This window comes from Strix aluco, chromosome 7, assembly GCF_031877795.1.
Source record: "Strix aluco isolate bStrAlu1 chromosome 7, bStrAlu1.hap1, whole genome shotgun sequence".
Lineage (NCBI taxonomy): Eukaryota > Metazoa > Chordata > Aves > Strigiformes > Strigidae > Strix > Strix aluco.
The window spans coordinates 17,138,750-17,161,495 of record NC_133937.1 but is presented as its reverse complement, the minus strand read 5'-3'; the positions used below and the strand labels follow the sequence as shown (position 1 = coordinate 17,161,495).

The window sequence follows — 22,746 nt, the reverse complement described above, 5'->3', positions numbered from 1 at the left end:
CTTGCTTCCCCCTTCAGCTGATCTCTGTGGGGATTATGGATGATTTATTCTCTTCTTGTTTTATGACTTCTAAAAAATATGCTGCCAACCGTTTACAGATTTTGAGTTTCTTATAGAGCTCGAAGGAGTTGTGACTGTACTTCCACATACGTAAGACCCACATTCCAGTGAGTGCAGGGTCGTGGCCATTCAATGAGCCATTCACGTGCTGTATGGCCTGCACCCAGTGGGGAGGTTCACGAAGGGATGGATGCTGGGGCGTAAACATGCCCGCAGGCCCGGGAAGTGAGGCCCCGCTCAGTGCACAGGCAGGGCACCAGTGGGCAGCAGCCCCTGATGATCAGGGGGCTGGAGCACCTCCATTGTGAGGACAGGCTGAGAGAGTTGGGGTTGTTCAGCCTGGAGAAGAGAAGGCTCCGGGGAGACCTTATAGCGGCCTTCCAGTACCCTACAGAAAAGATGGGGAGGGTCTTATCAGGGAGTGTAGTGATAGGATGGTTTTAAACTGACAGAGGGTAGATTTACATTAGATATAAGGAAGAAATTCTTTCCTGGGAGAGTAGTGAGACACTGGCACAGGTTGCCCAGAGAAGCTGTGGCTGCCCCCTCCCTGGCAGTGTTCAAGGCCAGGTTGGACGGGGCTTTGAGCAACCTGGCCTAGTGGAAGGTGTCCCTGTCCATAGCAGGGGGGGTGGAACGAGATGGTCTTTAAGGTCCCTTCTAACCCAAACCATTCTGTGATTCTATGAATCCCGTATGTGCTCTGAGCCCGTGTCGGCAAGGTCCGCGGTAACAACCCGGCAGGGACCCACCACCCACGGCCTGGCCCTGCACTACGCCGAGGACGGCAGAGACCGGCGGGAGGCCGGGACGCCGCAGCGCTGCAGTGAGCAGACACACACCCCGCTCCCGCCACCGCGGCCCCTCCCGGAAGCGGCGCCCGCGCCGTTCCCGCCCCTTCCGCCGCCCGCGAGGCGCTGGCGGCCCCCACTTCCGGCCGGGTGATGGGGTGGTGGCGGTGGCCGCCGCCGCCGCCGCCGGAGAGAGGGAGGGCGCGTAGGAGCCGCCGCCGCTGCCGCCGCTGCCGCCGCTCTGGGGCCGGGCGCTGCGCCATCGCCACTTAGCGCTGCAGCCGCGGCGGCAGGTGAGGTGAGGCGAGGCGAGGCGCGGTGCGGGGGCGCGCGCCCCCCCCTCCCCGCGGGAGTCCGGCGTCGCCCGGCGGCGGAGCGCGGTGCCCGGCGCCGGGGCCGCCCCGCTGCCGGCCGGGGGCGCGGAGGGCCGCCCCGGCGTTGGTCGCCCGCCGTCGAGCGGCCGGGTCCCCGGGAGCTGCCCGCGCTGCGGCGGGGCCGGGGGCAGCGTGTGCGCGCCCCGGGCTGCGGACGGGCTCCGCGGGTCTCGGGAGGGAAAGGGCGTCTTCGCTCCGGCGGCAGCTTCATCTACCGCAGGGTGGCGGGGGGAAGCCTCTCGGATTGTCAGTTTGCACGAAAATCCGCTCCGCCGAAATTAATGCGCGTATCTTGTGCGGACACATCTCTCGTGGGGTCTGACCCTCATCCCGCGTGGGCTGGCAGGCTCTCGGCTGTCGGTGCCAGCTCCTGGGGAAACCAGCTTGCTGAGAAACTAAAAATCCTGCGCGTCTCTCGCTTAAGTTATTTCGTCTGCTGTGGCGAGGATGAAGTGGTTTAGGCTTTGTGCCTGGCTGTGTCGATTTCGTTCAGAACTTAGTAAATTTTCTACTTCAGCTGTGATCAACGAGGGAAAAAGCCTCATTAGCAGACAGGGTGTGAACGTGTTCGTCGGAGAGGTGGCAGGATCCGCGGTGTGCTGAGCAGGAATGGGAAAAATATCGGGTAGGTCGGGGGCGTGCTGCTGCTGTGCTTTTTCGTTATAGAGAGTCTGGTAGGAGAGGGAAATCGTTTGGTTTCCCGTTCCACTGTCAGCCTTCACAGGAAACTAATCGTTTTTGGAAATGGTGCCGAGTACTTTGTGTCAGTCTTACAGTCAGATATTGAAACACTTGTACCTGGGCAAAACAGATATTCAGCTGTTTTACTCCTTTCTCTGCCAGTGGTGTAAAACTGGTGGGTTTTCTGAGGGCAAGGTATTGTTGAGTAAAAAAGTTTTTGAGCATGTAGGATTTGCTAATTAACAAGGCAGCATGCCACTGGTCTGCATGCATGCTGTTGGAGTTTCAGGTATAAAGGGAGGAGTCTGTCTGTGAGTTTAAGGCCCGAGTGTTTTTAGAAAGCTGAAATTCTGCAGGAACTGTCACCCACTCAGTCTCTCAAATCTATATTGTTAATGCATTAGGTGGCCTCACAGACTAATCACTTAATAATTGCTGATTGCTATTTTTAAAAAAAATATTTCAAAAGGGTAGGTTTATTCAGCTCTATAAGTTAATGGAAGACGAGGCAAATGAGAGCCAATTCTAATGTTCACGTTTATCAGTTTGTAATTGGAATTGAAATGGTCTCATGGTTTTATATTTGATGCTTCAGTTTGCAAAACTAATTTTATAAAAACTCAACACACGAGCTGCGTCGTAAGACGACGTGATGGAGGATTTCACTTGCGCTGAGTATGCTCCATTTCCACAGAGCTCCCTAGTGCAGCTGGGTACGGTGTCTGTGATTGTGCTTCGCTCTGGAGTGGCAAGAGCTCAGCAAGACATTTCCTGGCATTTAAATACCCCTCATGTTTGGGAGGGGGTGTCTCTTGCTGAATACCAGAGGTGAGGAAATTCCCGTGGTTTGGTTCTTCCTTTTGCTTTCTGTAATATAGAAAAAAGGTGGAATTGACTTACAGGATTGGGGCAAAGTGATTTTTATACCCAGTGAAAGGAAATTCTTAGGGAAGTTTCGTAAGTTTGTTGCGACAGTCCTACTTAGATGTGAAGGAAACATTCTGTAGATCTGTAGAGAGCAAGAATTTTAAATTATCTTGATTTCTGTTCTATGTGATCTTCTTTTTGCTGGCTGATTGGGTTTTTTTTTGGTAGTATACAATTAAAAACCCAGCTTGGCCTAGGGTTTGCAATCTGTTAGCCTCTATATTATCACTTTTCTTTGTACAGAGCTCAGTTTGGCAGCCCGTATAATATATATGAGCCATATTAGATTACAGATGTTTATTTGATAATCACATAACTTTAAAAAGTTTATTTATTTCTTATTTATTTTAATGCATCTAAAATGAAGAAGACTTCTAGATTTTCACTAGACCGGAAAGATGAGGTTGTAAATGATTGTGGAGAGCAAGAACAAACACACTTTCACTTCAGATATTGTTCTGGTATTGATTTGGATGGAGAGTTTGTTCATGTCTTCCCCTATTTCTATCCTAAGATGGGGGTGTGGGAAGAAAAGAAAGAAATGAAAGGGGAAAAGCAAACCTGAATTGTTTTACTGCCAAGTTGTATAAGGATAAAGAGCAGCAAACATTTTGTTAGGAGATGGATATACTGTTTCTTGAAGTTGGAGGAAAAAATACTTGACACTTCATATTGAGCACGTGATATGCTTGAGATCTTGTACAAATGTTAATACTGTAAATTACATCCTAAGGTAAGTGGTGGAGTACTTGATCAGTTGTTTAAAAATCACTTGTGTGTGCCTTGAATTAGGGTGGTAGGATAAAATATGTTTTGTTAGCTGGTAAGTAGATCAGTAGTTGAGCGCTCTTAGTGTTCATTCGAGTATAGTACAATCCATTTGGTTTAATGAGGTGTAAAAGTCAGGGAGCAGTGTGTATTCTCTTCAGCTTGCTGCAGTTATGTAACTGCACTTAGTGGTTCTTAAGACAAATATGTTTAGCTTTCAGGACTTTCTGTAGTAGCTGCTGTCAGTTTTGCATGGAGGCGTTCCAGCAGACTCTTCTAAGCATATAGAGCTGATCTTTGATTTCACAGTATCAGTTCTATATTTTCCACAATGCAGCACTTAAGTGAATAATTCTTGAAAAGCACATCTTGATGGTTTAAAACCTAAGACATACGATAAACTAAGCAAGTGTTACTTTATGAGATTTCTTATCTTACCTTCATAAATAGCACTGAGACCTTTGAGTACGGTTAAAATACTGCTGATAATCTCACTAACTAGAAATGTTTATGAAACAGCTCTGATAGCAAAGTCACCAAGTAAAACTGAATGCAAGTTCTACAGGAATATTTCTGCATTTTAAGTTGTATGCTTGCTTCAGGAGAATACCCAATTTTTTGGTCTCGTAGTGGGCATTTTGCTGGGTTTGATCAGTTTTATGTATAGCATGGTAGCTATTGTATTAAACCCTTGAAAAATCATGTATTGTTTTTGCAAGTGTTCTTTTTCTACTTCTGTTTTACAAGATATTGTACTATATATGGTGGCATTTAAAAGGTAAGGATTAAGTCACTGTATACTATATGGCAATGATGAAACCTTTGGTGCTATTTGCTTTAAACAAGCACTGAAGAATTTAGAGTTTTCAGGAAGAGCAAATGACAAGCTTCTGATACAAGTCAGCAGAGTATTTGAGACTTGATGTGTAACAAAGGCAGTGCTGTGTGTTCTTTTTCCAGCAGAGCATTCCTAAGTTGGTATGTGACAGTAGCCTTATTATTGCAGGCTGACTCAGCGCACGTTTTTGTGTATGGCTTCTTTGTGTTGGGAGCCAAGGCCTCAAACCTGGGTCTTGTCCACATTGTGAACCAGCAGCCTTTGTACAGTAAAACTTTTCCCCCAAGGTGTGCTCCTAGGCCTGTGGACCCAGCGAAGGAGGGGCTGAGTTGGAATTGCCTATATTCAAACTTCAGCTTGAAACCTTCCACAGAGAAATATAGGTTAAATCACTTGAGATCTGATAATTCTTCAGTGTCCTTCCTAAAATTCTTTTCAAGGATAGTGAGAATTGAATCTAGCTGGGGAAAAAAAGTCGAGGCATGTCAGCAAGGAGAGCTACAGGCTCTCCCAGGCACATGAAGGTGGGTGGTGAAGCAGTAATGGTGCCAGTAGAGTTTTGCATGCGTGTCTGGAATAAACAAATCCACTCAGCATTCTGCGAACTGCTGCGGACATAACTAGGATCTTATTTAACCCTTCAGCTACGATTCTGGTGTAATCAAGTGTGGTTTCTGTAACAAGATTGCAGCCTAATGTTAGTGTGATAGTAATGATACTTTTCCTTGGCTAGAGTAGTGATAATCATATTCAACTTTCCACATTTTTTCCTCAGTATACTGACTCAAAGTCTGTATGCTGGGAAAGTTAGGGACTTAATGGTTGTCTGGCAGTAATTCAGTAGAGGAAGACATGGTAGAATTGTGGATAATAATTTTGAGAGAGATTAATTTTCCATATTTAAATATACATCTAGGAAAAATATGTGCTAACAGCTACAGCTAACAGATGCTCTCAGAGGCATCTGATTTCTTAAAATGCCCTAACCAAATTGTAGAAATGTTCATGGCTCATAAAGTAACATTTTTCTTTTTTAAAAAAAATATTTTTACATATGCGAATCAAGTTCATATTCAGTTGTGTTCATGCTGTTAATTGAAAGGCCAGGGAAGGAAAAAGGGAAACGGGACACATGATACGTACTGCTGATGAGCTGACTAAGTATAAAGTCACAGTAGCAGGAAAGTAATCAGCCAGCTAGCTACCAGACATTGCTGATGTCAGGCGAAAAGTATATTTTGCCCTCTGACGCTTAAGTCTGTGCTTGCTCTGTGTTGCTCACATGTGTTATTCATCATTAAATAATGTTATCCATTATTTGGTTTCAGCAATAAGACCAGTAATGTGGAAGGCAGAGTAGTTACCAGCGCTGCTTTCTTTCAGAAGACAAGTGCAGTTACGTAGGTGACTTGATCTGTTCTGCTACGTTAGTCAGTTTTGCGTTGCAGACTGGTAGTGTTGGAAATGCTATGTAGCATTCTTAGGCTTCAGAAATGAACAGGAGCAGCTGGGCACAGAGATCTGTATTGTATTCCAGGTGCTAAGACTATGAAGGAAAGTGCCTTTTACACTTTAAACTACAAAAGTGGCACTAAATGAGTAGTCTGAAGGAGAAGGCAGTTTCTGAGTTGAAAGAAATTGCCTTGTCATCAAAATTGAACTTAACTGTTGCTGTTGGGATGAAATTAGCTACCAGCTGTATGGAATGGTTTGAGTTCCTATTTTGTGTAAGTGCTTGTTTCTTTTGTTGATTTCTTTGTCTTTTCCAGTTGGTTAAATGTCTTGTCTTTGACAGCATTTAAAAACAGGAGCAGGTCCTATCAGATGCATCTTAAGATTAATGTAGACTTTCTCCCAGGTCCAGCCCATTCAGTAGTGACCTTTGATGGGTATGCTTACTCAGTGTTTTAAGGTTACTTTTATTGCATGTTTGGTAAGGGTTGATTTTTATTCCTGCAGTGCCAAATGAAGAAACACTAGCCTGGTGTTAGGCTACTTGACTTGTGACAAATGAACGTGAATTCTCGTAGGTTAGGGAGAGTTTCCTGCCTTTTCCCTCAGAAGTTGCTTTGGTTAGAAGACAAATCAGTAAGTTGAGTGTATTTTTGGTGAGTCTAAATTCACTGCTTTTTAGAAGACTTGTGATGATTAGTGTTATAAAGAAAAATGCTGTGATTAAGAATTTTTTTCAGTATTTCATCTGTATTTCTGAGTAAGGAAAACTGGAAGTCCAGATAAGCAACTGAAGTTTGTTTGTTTTACTGGAGTAAGATAAAAATGTAGTACAAAAAAAGGTCAATTAACTGATCATTAATTAGAAATTAAATGTCATCATTTCTCTTGTTAATAGCTCTGTGAGCAACGTAGTTGTTACAGTTGTTTTGAGGAAAACTTTCAAAAATAGTAAGATAACATAGAAATGAGAAAAGTAACTGCAGAGATTCTAGTAGTGGTTTGTGGATGTTTTGGCAACTATTTAAATCAAGGTATTAAAGCTTATATGCATATTGACTGTATATGGAGTTTGGAGAAATTAAAACTATGCATTTAGTACATGTTGTTAATATACAATCCACTGCAGAGAGAGAATATCTTCATAAGTACCACTCCCTTAATTCTTTTAGAAGGGCAAGTTTGTTGGCTTTTTTTTTTTCTTCTCATTTTTCTTCTGAACTGTTTCTTTGGCACTGCTGGGAAATCTCACTGAACAAATTGAATCATCTCTCATATAGAACAAAATAGTGTGTGGTCCTATTAGATTAGATGTAAGCTGGAAGAAAAAGTTGCATCCAATAATTATTATAAGAGCTACTTCTAACAATAGGTACAGTACCTCTTTAAAAAGAGAAGTAAGAAGCAAAGAGCCTCTGTTTTTGGAAGAGCTGTGTCCCTGAAAAAGATGTAAAACTCTGTTGAATATTCATGATGGGTTTGAGTACCTGTTTATACAGAAGCTAAATAATAGATTAAATAGACTGTTTAGATGCTTTCCTTCTGAAAATCTTGAATGATGTGTGTGGCACTAGTGTATTGTACTATGTTGTATTTTCTGAGATTTGGTTGGCATGATTGAAGCATTCTAGTTAATTAGACATTTTTTGAGTACAAAGGAGCTGTGAAATTGTAGCTGTTTCTTAGATGGTAGCTGTACATAAGCCACCAAATATAAATTATGCATAAATCCATTCTGTACTGCTGTGGGTCTTAAATATTGGATAAGCTTTTTATTACTTTTACATACTGGTAGCCTGTCAAAGTTTTTTCATGTATTCCATGTAACGTTCTGTGGTTAACTTTTTTCTGGTGGTTGTTCTAAGTTATTCTGGTGACTCGTCACCTCCATGTGACTAAAATGTTGCTGAGATGTCTTGCCTTCATTCAAACAATATTGTAGAGTCAAGAAAACAATTACTGAGAAATCTGTATGAAGAGAATACATCTTTTCTGGTTTTGGTGTGTTGTTACGTTATCTATTACGACATCACTTTTGAAGATGCTTTGGAATTAAAGCTAATGCTTAATTTCTAGCAATGTTATTTTGAAAGCTGAATATTTTAAAGGATTCACAATATAATAAGCATCTAAATTACTGAGATCAAACAAATATAGAAATATGATGGCTGCACCATCAGCATACAACTAAGATGCCTCAGGTCAATATTATTGTAGATACCTAGTCCTAGGTTTGCTGGGGAGGGGTGGGGAATGTCATGGCACCTAAGCTTCAGTATATATTTTAAAACAGCGGAATGTATTGGACCTGTAATGTATTATTTTATCTTTAATTCAGTTTTACATGGTTGCTGGCTATACTTTCTCTCTTAGTTTATGAACTGCAAACAGTGGAAAAGGCTAATGATTAATCTGGTATTTAAACAGAGTAATCTTTGTTTTTCATTGCCTAGTGTAATTAACAAACTCGGATTTATTTATTTTTTTAACAAAAGAATAAAAGTAGACTGGGTACATCTAGGAAATACTGTGCTTCTTGGTAGCTTTAAATTTCTAGTTAGGAACAGGTGAAATAATTTAGTTTTTCTTGAATAAAAAGTATTTTAAGCCTTTGGCTAATTAAGGATCTAAAATTGCACAAAATACACTGGTGTTTCAATAATCTGCGTTAAACATTGAGGTCTTATTTCTTTCCCTAATATGTAACAGGTCAATTTTATTGGTCGATCAAGAAGGATGATGGCAGGGAATAACCAGCTTTGCATTCGACGTTGGACTACCAAGAACGTGGCCAAGTGGCTGAAGGAAGAAGGCTTCTGTGAATATGTGGATGTTCTGTGCAATAGACACAGGCTAGATGGAATTACACTACTGACACTTACTGAGTATGATTTACGATCCCCTCCTTTGGAAATCAAAGTCCTGGGGGATATCAAAAGGCTGATGTTGTCCATACGCAAACTACAGAAGCAACATATTGATGTCCTAGAAGAGCTGGGTTACAACAGCGATAGTCATGTTGGCACAGCGTGCCCAGGTGTTGGTTCACTGCAGGGTACAGATTGGTTTTGTAATGGTGAAGTACCTCGGGACTATGACGGACCAATTACTGACTTGAATGGTGATCAGTATCAATATGCAAATGGAAAAAACAAACACCCTACACGAAGACTGGACCCCGAGTATTGGAAAACGGTTTTAAGTTGTGTGTATGTCTTCATAGTGTTTGGCTTTACATCATTTGTTATGGTTATAGTACATGAGCGAGTACCTGACATGCAAACATATCCACCTCTACCAGACATCTTTCTAGATAGGTAAGAAATTTTCTTTTAAAACAAAATAGTAACTTGATGGTTAAAGTATAGGCTGTCTCTTCTTCATTCTCAAAGTTTCGTGTGCTCTTGAAGATGCCTCTGCAAAATAGTAATTAGAGTGTAGTAAATTGTTCTGCTAAGACTGAAATGGGCATCAGTTAGATGCAGAGATTTAGTCTTCTTGGGTAAATAAATTGAGCTGTTGTTCTACCTAGTTTATATTAAATTCTATATCTTTAGCTAATGACAACACAGGAGTTAATTTGTCCATCCTCTCATTCTGGTACAAAGAGTGATGGTCAGCTGGCATCGGTAAGCAGCCATACACTTTTTCTGAAATCCAGATGCTGCTATGAAGCTTAACATGTCTTGATATAGAAAAAGTTTTGATGACGGTGTATATTTTGGTCTGCTAGTGAGCAAGGAAATTGGAAGGGATAGCATTGATACTGTATTTTTGCTGTCTCCCCACTGTCAACTTGTTGAAGATGGTTTAGCGAAACTCTGAAGTAGACTGAATAGATCAGCATCTGTAACCGTAGAGTATCTGTGTACTAAAACACTGCTGCGATTTAGACAGTACCTGCTTGTTTTTTAAAGAACGTGTTCTACTTCAGGCAGAAAAGAGACACAATAGCAAAGGTGAAATTCCTAGTCATTGACTACAGATTTAGTAAAGGATAAATGCTCCCTTTGGGGAAGTGCACTTGCACCATAGAGAACTTACTGTTTAGAGAGTTTTAAAATACAAGATAAACTAAGAGTTCAGTCTTCATGATCTCCTAGTTCCTGCCAGTCACTTTCATTTTCATCAGTGGTTTTCATGAAGTCAGTAGGAGTCTAATCTTTTGAGTAACTGCTGAATCCCCCATAAATTTAGATATAACTCAGCAAGGATGGACCACATCCAGCAGAGTGGAAGAGGGGAGAGAGAGCGGGAGCTATGGCATTACTGGATTTTGTTCCCGGGACAGTACCACGTATTCAGTGGCAGGAGGATGGGGGAGGTCAGAAAGCAGCAGCTCACAAAACAATGCAAGGGGATTACTACAAAGCCAGCCATTTGAGCAGCGCTTTGCTACCCCTTTGTATCAGGGAACACAAAACTAGGAGAAGCAGCCTCCTGAAATCTGTTGATCTGTATTTTGGTGAAATTGCAGAGTGGAAATTGTTATTGGTGCCATATGTGTGCAAGAAAATCTTAAATCTTTTGACAAGCAAGGCTAAAAGGTTTGCATATAGTGGTTATCACTGAAATCTAACTTGGAAAACAACTTTTATTTTTTCCTAAGTTTCCTGTGCAGTTCTACTTCATTACAAGTATTTAGGATTTTAGGCTTTGCAGCATTTCATTAATTGTGTGGACATGGCATTCTTATAAGCATAAGCAGCATAACTGACGTGATGCAAGTTTGTGTCAGAATGGAAAAGGTGGTTGGGAAGCAATGTTAGAGGAACACCTTGTTAGTAAATCACACATGTAAATTAAGAGAGCATACTAGAGATTTTCTTTGTCAGTGAATTCTGGGTAAATGTCTGCTGAAAATACATTATTAGAAATGAGATAATGTAATTAAAAATGAATTCAAATTCTTATTCAGTCTAACAAAATAATTTTTTGTTGTAGTTTAAACTATTGTCAGATTAATGCAAGTTAGTTCTGTAGTTAGAACTTTATATGCCTTTATTCTCAATATTGAGACTAGAAAGAAAAATTAAGCCTTGGTAATTTAAGTTAACTTTCTTGCGTCATCCTTTTTTTTTTTTTTAGCGTCCCTAGGATACCATGGGCTTTTGCTATGACTGAAGTATGCGGCGTAATTCTTTGCTACATTTGGCTGCTGGTTCTTCTGCTTCACAAGCACAGGTACAATATATACAATATATAAATATATATACAATATGTAAAATTCAAATTAATTCAGAGAAAGGACTGTAACAAGAATTTATTATGATTGTTTAAGACTTTCCATTCAATAAGAATCTTGTAAGCTTCTAATATGTTCTGTTAAAATGGATTAGGGAGGATTTAATCAAGAATGGTGACTCGTGAATCTTACAAAGGAGTAATCTGAATTTACTTTTCTACCAGATTTATATGTCATTTCCTTCAGAATGTATGCATTTCAGAGAATGTCAGTATATACTCTCATACTGTAACAATTTTGTACAGTAAGAAAATCCTACAAGAATGAAATTTCACAGGATGACTGAGCCAGCCTAGCAGCTTGCTGTCACCAAAGGGTAGAAAACCTTTTTGTGTGCATGTGTATCTTAAGTTAAATTTTTACCAGTTTGTTGATTTTTATCACTTTGCCAACGGAAGGTATGAGTGCCAAAGCTAGTACAAGTATAGCTTCAGAGGAGTGTAGTTGTACCTTTTGGTCACAGTAAGCCTGCTACAGTGTCTCACTCTGTCCTGTGGAACTATATCTTTGCAGTACTACTTAAAAAAAATATATATTTTTTTTTTACTGTGAAGCATGCAGCAATGATGAAGGAACTTCATGGGACTAAGTTGGAGTGTGGGGAAATGTTTTTATCATAACTTTCCTGATTTAAAAATACAATCTATTAGAATTCTTGAAATCAGTTCCTATGTACATTTCCCAGATCTATACTTCTGCGAAGGCTGTGCAGCCTCATGGGGACAGTATTCTTACTACGTTGCATTACAATGTTTGTTACCTCACTCTCTGTGCCAGGCCAGCACTTGCAGTGTACTGGAAAGGTAAAAACTTAAAATTATTTTTCTTGTTTCCTTTTTTAAAACTTTATTTAAGATATGATTAAGATTGTTGTGACCATAATGTTAAGTGTGTGTTTGTAAGAACAGTGCTGTTTCTCTCCTGTTCCCCTCCACACCCCTTCATTAACTATCAGTACGCAGGCAAGCATCCTTAGGGGTCTTAGAAGCACTTGCCACTTTGGAGAGGAGATAGTTACTTGGGGAAGGCTGTTCAGAATATTTCATAATGTAAACCGGAGAGAATACATCAGAGAAGTGTGCACTTAAGATACTGACTTAATGGAGAAATGCTGTAAGTGGAGTAATTGTTTGTCTTGTTGGATGTGTGCTTTTGAAAAAAAACCCCACGCTGTTATTATTTCACCCCTTCTAATAAGGGATACCCATAGAACATGGGATTTTTATGGTTTTATCCTAACTTTTAGTTAGAAGAGGTTTGAGCTGAATATGTCGGAAGCTGGACAGTGATGCATTGAGATGTTGAATATATTCAAAAACAGGTGGCAGACTGTACATAAATCACTTGCAACAAAATACTTGTTCTAAATTCCAGTATTCATCAGAGGCAGAGGTATGATGAATACAGTTAGTAATTGCAGTTACTAATTTGACTCACTACCAAAATAAAATCCAGTGATGTGCTAACCTGCATTTTAATAAAAGACCCAACACGATAAATGTTATTAAACGTACATAGTGCTATACAGTTAACTTTAAGAACATACTGCTCAGGCATTGGGTTTGGAACTTAACTAAAGGTTAATGTTGCTGTCTTTTAGTTGTATGGCAATGTTTGGGCAAAACTCCAGCGGGCATTTGCAATATGGAGTGGCTTTGGAATGACTCTAACTGGAGTACATACATGTGGAGATTATATGTTCAGTGGCCACACTGTCGTCCTGACCATGCTCAACTTCTTTGTCACAGAATGTAAGTACAGAGTGTCAATACTTAAATGTCCTTAAGTGTTAAGAATATGTACTGCTTGTTGTCAACCAAGGGTGCAAGAGTGTAAATATTTAAATGTCTTGCAAGTATTAAGAATAGCTGCTGCTTTACTTTCTCAAAAAGTTCAGAGTGTAACATTTAAGCAAAGAAATATAAACTGAGTTTGCTGTGCTCTTTCTCAGGTTTGTGATTGTTCGCTTGACATGAAAGGAACAGCACCACCTAGATTAATGGAAGGATGAATAGGACACACTTGAGAGACCATGTGAGCCAAGAAAATTAGAAAGTTTTTCTAGCTTGCTACTAGGAGAATACTAGGGAAGATACTTAGGATTGTCAGTCCTGAACATTTCCCTAGGTATCGGCCACTGACCCCTATCAGGCAAAATACCCATCTAGGTGGCTGTACCTTTAGTATCATCCATAAAGCCAAAATACCAAACATGATAATGACTGAGAATATATGAAACAATAGTGCTCTTCTGTAAATACGAAGTGTGATTTGGTACATTTGGCAAGCTAAGATAGTTTGAATTCACCTATGGTGGAATGACTGCAATAAGAGAGTTATGTATGCTTTATGACATTTTTCCCCTTATTACATGGAAAAGGCATGATTTTCATTAAAAGAAGTTGGTTGAACAAAAAATTCTGCTTTACATGGTCCTAAACCATTTTAGGATGCTCTGTTAATCCAGAAATGTGTAACAGCTGTATTTGTAAATGAAGTCATGAAGTGATAGACATTTATAACTTGTGTGGTTGTTTTCATTGGATTTATTGGACCTGTAGACATAAACAATATTTCCAGATGAAGACAGTAACTTCATCACATGTTTGGATGAAAATTCTGTACAAAAACTTGCAATGTCTAGACCTGGATTTTGTAATAACCCATATTTTTGAGACAGTCAAGGTTAGTCACTTTCTGTTTTCTCCTAGATACACCAAGGAGCTGGAACTTCTTGCACACCTTGTCCTGGGTCCTGAATCTCTTTGGAATCTTCTTCATTTTGGCTGCACATGAACATTATTCTATAGACGTATTCATTGCCTTTTACATCACTACAAGACTCTTTTTGTATTACCATACGTTGGCTAATACTAGAGCATATCAACAGAGTAGGAGAGCAAGGATCTGGTTTCCGATGTTTTCTTTTTTTGAATGCAATGTTAATGGTACTGTTCCCAATGAATATTGCTGGCCCTTTTCAAAACCTACTATACTGAAAAGATTGATTGGCTGAAGAGCGTGTGGGTCAGTTCAGATTCTCATGAAGCATTATGACTAAGATCCTACAAGGCTAGCTGCAGGGGGATGTAAAATAACATTTTTCACTCCGTGACCACCTCCTTCTTGTCTTGTTTCTTAGATTCTTAGCCATAAAATGGGGTTTCCCGTAATTTACAGGGATGTGTTTTGTTTTCTTGTTGCTAAAATAGAAAACAATGCAGGGACTAGTAAAGGCCATCAGTGAACCATGAATATGAACCAGAATACTGTTACCCTTAGTAAGGTTCTATGTGAATGTTTATGTAACTTTAACCTCAAATACATGCTTGTACTGAATATAATATACCCCTTACAGGTCCAAATACTCTCCATTATCTGACATGCCAGCCTTTACATATACTGACTGAAAAATTAGAACTTTATGAAGACTTTCTTTAAAACAGTCATAAATTCAAAACAAACTCTGTGTATACTTAAAGATTGAGGAGTACTGTGTCATATGAAGAAGGCAGTGTAGCTCCTTGCTAAAAGGGTCTCTTAACTGTGAAATAACAAGTCTTAAAGTATAATTGACAGTGTAAGCGGTCTGCATACAGGTTGCCAAAACTGAAGGTCTGCCCTGTGGCTGTGCAGTGATGATGTGTTTTTTTTTAATGAGAGCTTATTTAGTCTAGTGTATCAGTTGTCTGTATGGTTGTTCTAGCACTTTGAAGTTTTCCCTTTTGTGTTTAAATAAATGAGTTAAAGTAAATGCTACATCCACTGAAAGTAAAGTTAATTTAGCTTTAGTGAGTTTAAAGCCACAAAATAACTTTTGTGTGGTTTTAATTGCTTTGTATCCAAACCTGTGCATGCTTTTTAGGAGCAGCTCTTTAACATTGGAAAAACAGAACAGTTATCTTCATATATCTTACTGTCCCATAAATGGATGGGGAAAATGCATGTAGTAACTCTTTCAGGAAAAGTAATAATAGTGAGTATTGGAAATAGTGCTCATATTGATGTATGTTTTAGCACTCTGGTGTCAACAGTGTTGAATATCTGTGGATATATATATACACGCAGTATATTTGTTTATATATATATATAAACACACACAGTGTATGTTCTTCTAACAAATATGAAAAGAGACTAGTTCTTACTTTAAGTTGCTCATTTACTACACTGAAGATAAAAGTACCATAAGCAGTTAAGTTTTGGTTGTTTAAAAGAAAAAAAAAAATAGAACAAAACACCCCCAAAACCCCCAAATCAACGCTCCTTGTCCGTAATGCCTAAGCAAAGCTGACACGGTGATCTCTTATGTGGTGGTTTGTAAGGAGACAATACTAATGTTGGCTGTAGAGACTTTAAATTAGAGTTACGCTAAATGAAAACTGATAGGTAAAAGGTGCAAAACATAAAAATGGTATGGACCTTTAAATTTGGTTATTGCAACTTCAGAATAGGTGGTATGGGCAAAAGTCAGCCAAGGAAAGTTATACAAAACACTTCCAGCTTGGTACAAGCTGACTTAATGGCCACAATGTTTGCATGGAAAAGAATCCCTTTGGAATTTCTCAAGACAGTCTGTATTTGGAGGCCTGTAACCTACTGTGGGCTGCTCCTCGCTGTATTGTGTTCCTTTTATAAACCTGGCTTGTACTAACTTGACTATCTTCCGCTCTTCATAGTATATTACTTTTGTAACTTAATTTCACAGAGGAATTTTCCATCTTAGAGTATCTCTGCCAACTGTATTGAGCACACATACTTTGTACTATTTGGCAGACTTTTATATTTGTAGCATTCCAATGTTTTAGCAAACTTGCAGGTTTAATACTGTATTGTTCAATCTGACATTGACTGACAGCTCTTGCTGTCCCATCCAAACTGGGGGAGTATGCTTACACTTAAGGAAAAAAAAAAAAGAAAATATTCTGGAAGATTTAGACTTTTCATTTGCTGTTCTTACCTTTCTGAAATCAGAAAGGTAATTTGAACATTCCTCTTGAGACTTTATAATTAAAGAGCTCTATTAATTTATATTTGCCTTTGCAATGCACACACATGCTATTTTTTTAAACTCTAGGAAACATCCGTTCTCAGGATGTGCAGGATTGTATTCTGAGTTATAACATGTGGAGAGGTATGCAGTTAAACTTGCTAAGCTGTTGATTCTGAAAAGAACCATGTCACTGCTAACTGGCATAGCTGTGTCTAAACTGAAAAATTATTTTGCAACTTAGACATGCAGAATTTTCAAGTACAGCCCAGTGTAACAATGTTTACATGAAGTAAAGCTATCATTTCAATACTATTTTTTAAAAATGAAGTTCATATACTTTGAAACATAAGGCTTCTTTCTTTGTTCTAACTTAATTTTTCAAATTCTGTTCAGTAAATCCATGTTTTAAATCAGCATTGCCTATCAGTGTTTTTTAAAGGAAACTTGTTCTTTTGTGTTGTTTCCCTTGATGCTAAATATCTGAATCCAAGATAAGTAATACACAGAGGTTGATTTTGTGAGCATTGAAGCAGACTAAAACATTGACAGGATAATTGTCCTCATCTATTTTGGAAGTTCATTTTGTCTGTCTATAAGCATGCAAGAAGAAAGCTTGAAATTCATAGAAACTAGAAAAATCCGATCTCACATGCAAAAGAGCACAGGTCAGCCTGTAAAGTTGGTAATGTAAGCTTTATTGTTAATTAGATGGAAACAAGTTGCAAGTAACGGACAGGCTTAAAATTCTGTACCTCCTTTTTAAAGAGTCAGTGTTTTAGAAGCATTTTGCAGCAGCTTTGCTGCTGTCAAACACTCAAGGCAGCAGAGCATCGTTGGGCCTTGGATTCAGTGATAAGCATGTTTAGGGTTGCCCTTCTCCCTTACATTCATGCACCAGTCTTTTTGCTGTCCTTTAACTTGCTGTGCTTATTTTGTCCAAAAGTCATCTTCTGTGGTCTGTGGGAGTGGACACATAATCTGAATTCAGAGTAATGAATTAATTATTGTGTTATTCCAGCAAGTGCAAGTGTCTAACATTAGTCTAGCACTACAAAGTGCACGAACTAATAAAGTGGAAAAGTCTTAACTGAGTAACTCTGGATATACAAAAGAAGGGGAGGGTCACATATTTTTGGTAGCCTAGCAAATCTAGCAATATTTGAGACTTGACAGTTGTTTGGAGCTCTTCCTTATCATTATGTTTGGGGATATGTATGCACATACCTGCAAGTGATAGAGACATAGGCACTCCCCCCCTGTCGGTTTTTTTTTGGTTGTACCTTATGCCACAGCTTTTTATAATAGTTTTTCTAAACTTTTTGCCTTTAGTTTTTCCTTTCTGGAAGATCCCCTAAACTAGTGGGTTTATGACGTTACACCTGCATACAGAAATTAGGCTTTCATATATATGTGTGTTTTAGCAAATTCTGGTTACGCTGACAAAAGCTTATGGAAGGATCTTTAAGCAAGGTTCCTACAACTGTTCTTAAATAGTGATATACAAAGCTTCCATGTATGCTAATTATCTTCATGTCCTTTGGCAAACAAAATAACACTTATACAGTGTTGGTACAGAAATGTAGGTAGGCCTGAAGTTTGTAAATGTCCAAGACTAGCAAGAATTGGATCCTGTAAGTATACTGCTTGTGATGAAGCAAATGATACACTTTAAATCACTAAATATTCTTGACTTCTGGAAGGGTCAGCATTTTAGTTTAAGCATTTTCTTGGATAAGGCCAAGTGCATGCTGTGCGTGGTATACTGCTACAGTAATAAGAATAGGTAATGTCACTTCCTTTTTGGTTTTCCATTATTTCCCCCCTGCTCCCTTCTACTATAGAAAAAAACATTCCAGTAGAATTTCAAAGAAACCACCACTTAACTGGGTTCTGAGGGAATAAATCTGTAAAAAAAAAAAAAAAAAAAAAGCATCAAAAAAACCCCTTCGTAGTTAGCTGCTTTAAGAAGCAAGAGTCAGTTAAATGATTTAAGAAAAAAAAAATATTTTTTTTTTGATGCAAGCATGTTAAGGTTATTTAGAAGTATTGAAACCCTTCAATGAGGATAAAAGCACAGATTCCTGTACTCTTCTGTATGGCTGTGTCTCATGTGCCAAAAAGAGTATTGAAGGGAAAGAGGGAAGGTTTGAACTTGGACATCAGTACCAGTCTCTTACAACAGTTAGTATCTACTTGGATTTTTTAAGCAGTGCTTGCATACTTAGTGGTACACCTGTTCATTACTATTTAGCTACTTTTTTGATACATGAAAGTCCACTAAGTTTTCAAGCACCAAAACTGTTGTGGAGCTGAGTCTTAATCATTAAATATGCATTTGAAGAAATAGCAGATGTCTTAAGCAAAACAAGTAGATTTTGTGGACCTGGAGTATAACAAAAATATAACAACTATGATAGCTTTTCATGCTGTCCATGTAGTTTCTACTGAAGAGTTGGTGAGAATTTGCAATAATTTACAGACAATATTGATTTTTCTGGATTTTTTGAATAAACTAGGATACTTTTATAGAAACTTGACCTGTAACTACAAAAACCATCATAGTTGTGTCAAGATGGAAGTATATTTGGCAGAAGTGCTAGCAGTGAGCCAGCTTACCGTCTGAATCATTTTGTGCATGTAGACTTTATCAATCAAGGGTTAATTGATAGACCACTGATGATTCATACAGATTACTATTTCTGATGTATCTTTGACATTGTCAGTATTCTAACTGAAACAGTATTTCTGGGGAAAAAAAAGTCCTTTGGAGTGAACCTACTGATGTCTAGTTCATTATATGATGAATAAACACCAAAAAACCTTTCACAACTCCTCAAACGCTATAGTATTGTGAACACTAAACTTTCCATATAGCAGTATTCTGCATACTTATAATTTGTATCTTAAGAAATTTGCAGTGAGTATTATGTACATAATTCAGTGACATGCACATTTTTAAAACCAGTTTGTAATAGGTGTGTAAGAATTTAAGATGATAAATGTGGAGCACAATAATCTGACCTATTAGCCCAGTGACTGCGTAGTTAGAAAGACTAACTGTAACTTAGTTTTGCTCTTTCAGTTCAGTTCTGTCAAATACAAGAAATTTCTCAATTGTGAGAAATCACAGACTGCATTGTACATGGTACTTAACATAATAGGGATGTAGAAACATAGCTTTTCACACTGAACAGTTACTTCAATTTTGTTCTGACAGAGAAAGTAGTATTACCTAATGGCTAGAAGGTATGGCAGTAAAGTTTAAAGCAAGTACTGTAAATAAGTAAATATTGTTTTGATTCTAAACTCAGATTGAATTAATATATTGTTTTATATCTTTGTTGTATTAAAACATATTTAAAAGTACTAAAATAAAATACTTGAAAGATGACAAGTGTTTTTATTTATATGTAGAATGATGTCTCATTATCTGTTAGTGTTGTGACCATAAAGGTATACCTGAGTAATCTAGGTTTTAGAGTTGTTTTGCCCCAAAGCTCTGTTTTACTGGTGTGAAAATGCATGGTCCATAATGCATGTATCTGTGTGCCTAATGTTTTTGTCAGTTGTAAATTGTTTTGGCAAATCACTTCAATATCTTTGTTATTAAAAAGGTAGAAAATGTGTTTCATCTTGTAATATCTCAGTTAAATATGACAAAAGGCTTTCAAAGACTTCAGCTGAAGTAACTGTAATGTCTCTAGGTATTGGTGGTGAATAGTGTTACAGTAAATCAATACTCTATAAAAAATATTGGGAAAACTGAAAGAGTAAAGTTAACTTCTGAAAACTTACCTACTCTTCTGTTGGGTTTGTATGTTAGGTTTGTTGTTACGTTCGGTCATGGATTTCAGTCATCTGGTATGTGAAAGGATGTACACTTATTCCTGTGGAGAAATTTAAACAGTATACCAAGTATGCTGTGTGCCCTGGAGTTGTATGTTCATATTTGTAAATCACAATTTTGAAATATATTTTGTGACCTTAATCCAGCTAAAACATTCTCTGATTAGTGTGAGCCAGGTAAACTTAACATACTGAACTGTTAGAAATTTTTTTGTTTATCTCCCTCTGAATTACAAAATCTTGATCAGTGTGATAATTTAGAGAACGAATCCTGAATATGAAGCCCTTCCTCAGTGTGTGGGGTTTTTTTTAAAAAAATTGGTTGTTAAAAGACCAGATTCAAAAAGGAAAACAGATATGGCAATACAAAAAAAAAAAATTACAAGGAAGAAGGGGAAGCAAAAGCAATAAGGTTCAGTGTGCCAGTTGCAGAGTACTTACTGTGGCCTTTGGTCTAATATTCTGGGAAGCAGTAGCTAGCTTGTGTTCTAGGGAACTAAGCAAGTATGTGTTTTGTGCGTTGTAAAACAGATTGGGAAAACTTCCAGGGAAAATAGCTGCCTGCTTCCCAGAATATGTTACAATACTGCTTAGACATATGAATTTTGAATAAAAAAATCTTTCCCCTCCACAATAACTTGCACTTCTCAATGGTACTACTACAACCAGAGCTAGAAAGATAAATAGTTGCTGCTATCTGTAATGAAGAAACAAAACAGAATCTATGCAGATGGGCTTAAGTCTGGTGTGAAAATGCAGGTGAAACACCTCTCACTAGCCTACACTCTTAGTTGATAGAATCTGGGGATAATCAATTTCAGATTATGTTTCTTGGACCACTTTGTTCAGTTTTATTTTCAAAACTCTCATAAGGAAATCGGGTACAGAACAAACTATTCTCCTGATTAATTAAATGAATGACATTACAATACCCTTAGCATCTGCAAGCTGTTTAATTATATCATTGCATCCTATTTCTTTCTTCAGTGAACTCCAAGGAAGTAGTTTATTCTTACCTATTAAATGTGCAGGTATCAGTCTCATTTACTATTCATCATTCAAAATGTATATTGAATTGTTAATCTTGGCCTTTCATAGAGCTGTCAAAGTAACTCACAAAGACTGAGCATATTTTCACAACTAACTTTGAACTAACTGAAATTGATTTAAAGCATAGATGTGATAGTGTTATGAGTTCTTCCTCCAGTATGGAAATTAGTAATGCTGACAAAATATAGTTGGCACATACTATGTGAATCTGTTACAAGTATGTGCATATACTTCAAACTATTTCTGGAGAAATAACTATTCTGGGTGATGTAGTAATTAAAGGTTACAGCTATGGTCTTAAGTCTGCAGCTACCTATGACTGATTTGCTTTTTATTTTGGCACTGATCTATGACAAATTCCCATGAAATTAATGTTTCTCTCTGGATTGCTAAACAGCTGACAAATACTAAAGTCATTCCTGTTGCTGTCAAAACTGTACTAAAGTTTGATACTAGGATAAGTACTCACTGGACTATTCACAGTAATCATTTGACTTGTGTAAAATATCGACAGACAATTTGGTAACAGGTTTGTTTTTTGTAACAGTGTCATTAGTTTCTTTTCAAGCTCTAATCTCTAGCATACCACAGCAAGCAAGATCAATTTGAAAGGAAATAGGGAATGCTTATTTTCAAAGAAGCATCATTCAATTTAAATACAAAAAGCAATTAACTTTTCTCCCCTCACTCTGCTAGATCAAGTCTTCAAAACTGAATCTGTGTCTCTTGATCACTGGTAGATTCTCAGATACTATAATTGGAGGCAATAGACCTAAAAAGAAAGGGGCAGAGAGGAAGAGAAGACAGCAGCAGGCAAGAAGTTTGCTATTCTTACTGTAGCACTGAAGAATGGTCTTTAGTAAATGTAGGGAAAAGCAATTCATTTCACAGATACTGTGAAGGAGAGTGAAGAATGAAGCTCAGGGAGTTTACCAAAAAGTATTCAAGAGGTGACTGTGTCCTCTAAGGAATCTCTTGTGTGTGAATGGAAACATGGAAAGGAACTGATAAAACTGTAACCTGCAATTTTTCTGGCTTTTGTAACTTCGTTACAAGTCTCATCACAAAGGCCACCTCCAGAGTTTAAATTTTTGGATTGAAATTATTTCATGATATTAGGGTTTTGTGGGTTTTTTTTGGGGCAAAGCTAAGAAGGTAAGACTTCTGTATCCTAATGGCACTCTAAAAGATTTCTTGGTAGTTGTTGTTTTTTTTTTTAATATTGGGGGACGCTTGTAATACTGAATATATAGAGATCAATAACCTGATATAGGTATTGTTTGTACACGCATAAAAATTGTTAACACATCACAAAAACTATTTTGTGCATGCTTCCGCCAGAAATAAGGTGAGTGATGTTCTCCCCATCCTCCTGTGCTTCACCTTATGGTGGAAAACAAAGGAGAGTAGGTCCTGCCTGTGGCACACAGGGTTATGGCGGTGCTCTGCTCCAAGAGGCTCTTGGAGGCAGCTTGAATTGTTTGCAGGAAGTGACAGTTTGACTTAGAAACAGGAGCTGAAGTTATGGAAAGAGAAGGCAATAAAAACAAAAGCACTAGCTTGAGCATCTGTAAAACTGCAAATGTTATTTTGCACCAGATCAGGCTGCAGCCCAACTAAATGGTAGTCGATGCCCAAATTAGGCCTAGATACCTGCAGCCCTTACACTGAAACCTACTGAGAAGCAAAGTATCTTAGCAAGTTCCATTAGTATCTTGCAAGAT

The 22,746-nt window shown here is 38.4% G+C and overlaps 1 protein-coding gene across 8 annotated transcripts; it reads left to right on the top strand.

Moving 5' to 3' along the window:
- The first annotated feature begins 977 nt into the window (after window positions 1–977).
- Window positions 978–19,920, top strand: SAMD8 (sterile alpha motif domain containing 8). 8 transcript variants are annotated; one of them, XM_074830587.1, is made up of 7 exons: window positions 978–1,144; window positions 8,601–9,208; window positions 10,980–11,075; window positions 11,822–11,939; window positions 12,737–12,887; window positions 13,088–13,170; window positions 13,848–13,942. In XM_074830587.1, the coding sequence occupies exons 2-6, from the start codon at window positions 8,628–8,630 to the stop codon at window positions 13,093–13,095; spliced, it is 954 nt and encodes a 317-aa protein (XP_074686688.1). In that variant the 5' UTR covers window positions 978–1,144; window positions 8,601–8,627; the 3' UTR covers window positions 13,096–13,170; window positions 13,848–13,942. The 8 variants fall into 8 exon arrangements, with proteins under 8 accessions (XP_074686688.1, XP_074686681.1, XP_074686687.1 ...); XM_074830583.1 differs by lacking the exon at window positions 13,088–13,170 and adding an exon at window positions 1,743–2,734 and having other exon boundaries at window positions 997–1,144; window positions 13,848–19,920; XM_074830582.1 differs by lacking the exon at window positions 13,088–13,170 and adding an exon at window positions 1,743–2,734 and having other exon boundaries at window positions 997–1,149; window positions 13,848–19,920.
- Window positions 19,921–22,746: the final 2,826 nt, after the last annotated feature.

Excerpts from the sequence above, each read along its gene's own strand:
- SAMD8 (XM_074830580.1), top strand. The coding sequence starts at position 8,628 with ATGATGGCAGGGAATAACCAGCTTTGCATTCGACGTTGGACTACCAAG. Across the intron at positions 9,209-10,979 it reads CCAGACATCTTTCTAGATAG|CGTCCCTAGGATACCATGGG; the intron begins GTAAGAAATTTT and ends TTTTTTTTTTAG. Across the intron at positions 11,076-11,821 it reads CTTCTGCTTCACAAGCACAG|ATCTATACTTCTGCGAAGGC; the intron begins GTACAATATATA and ends TACATTTCCCAG.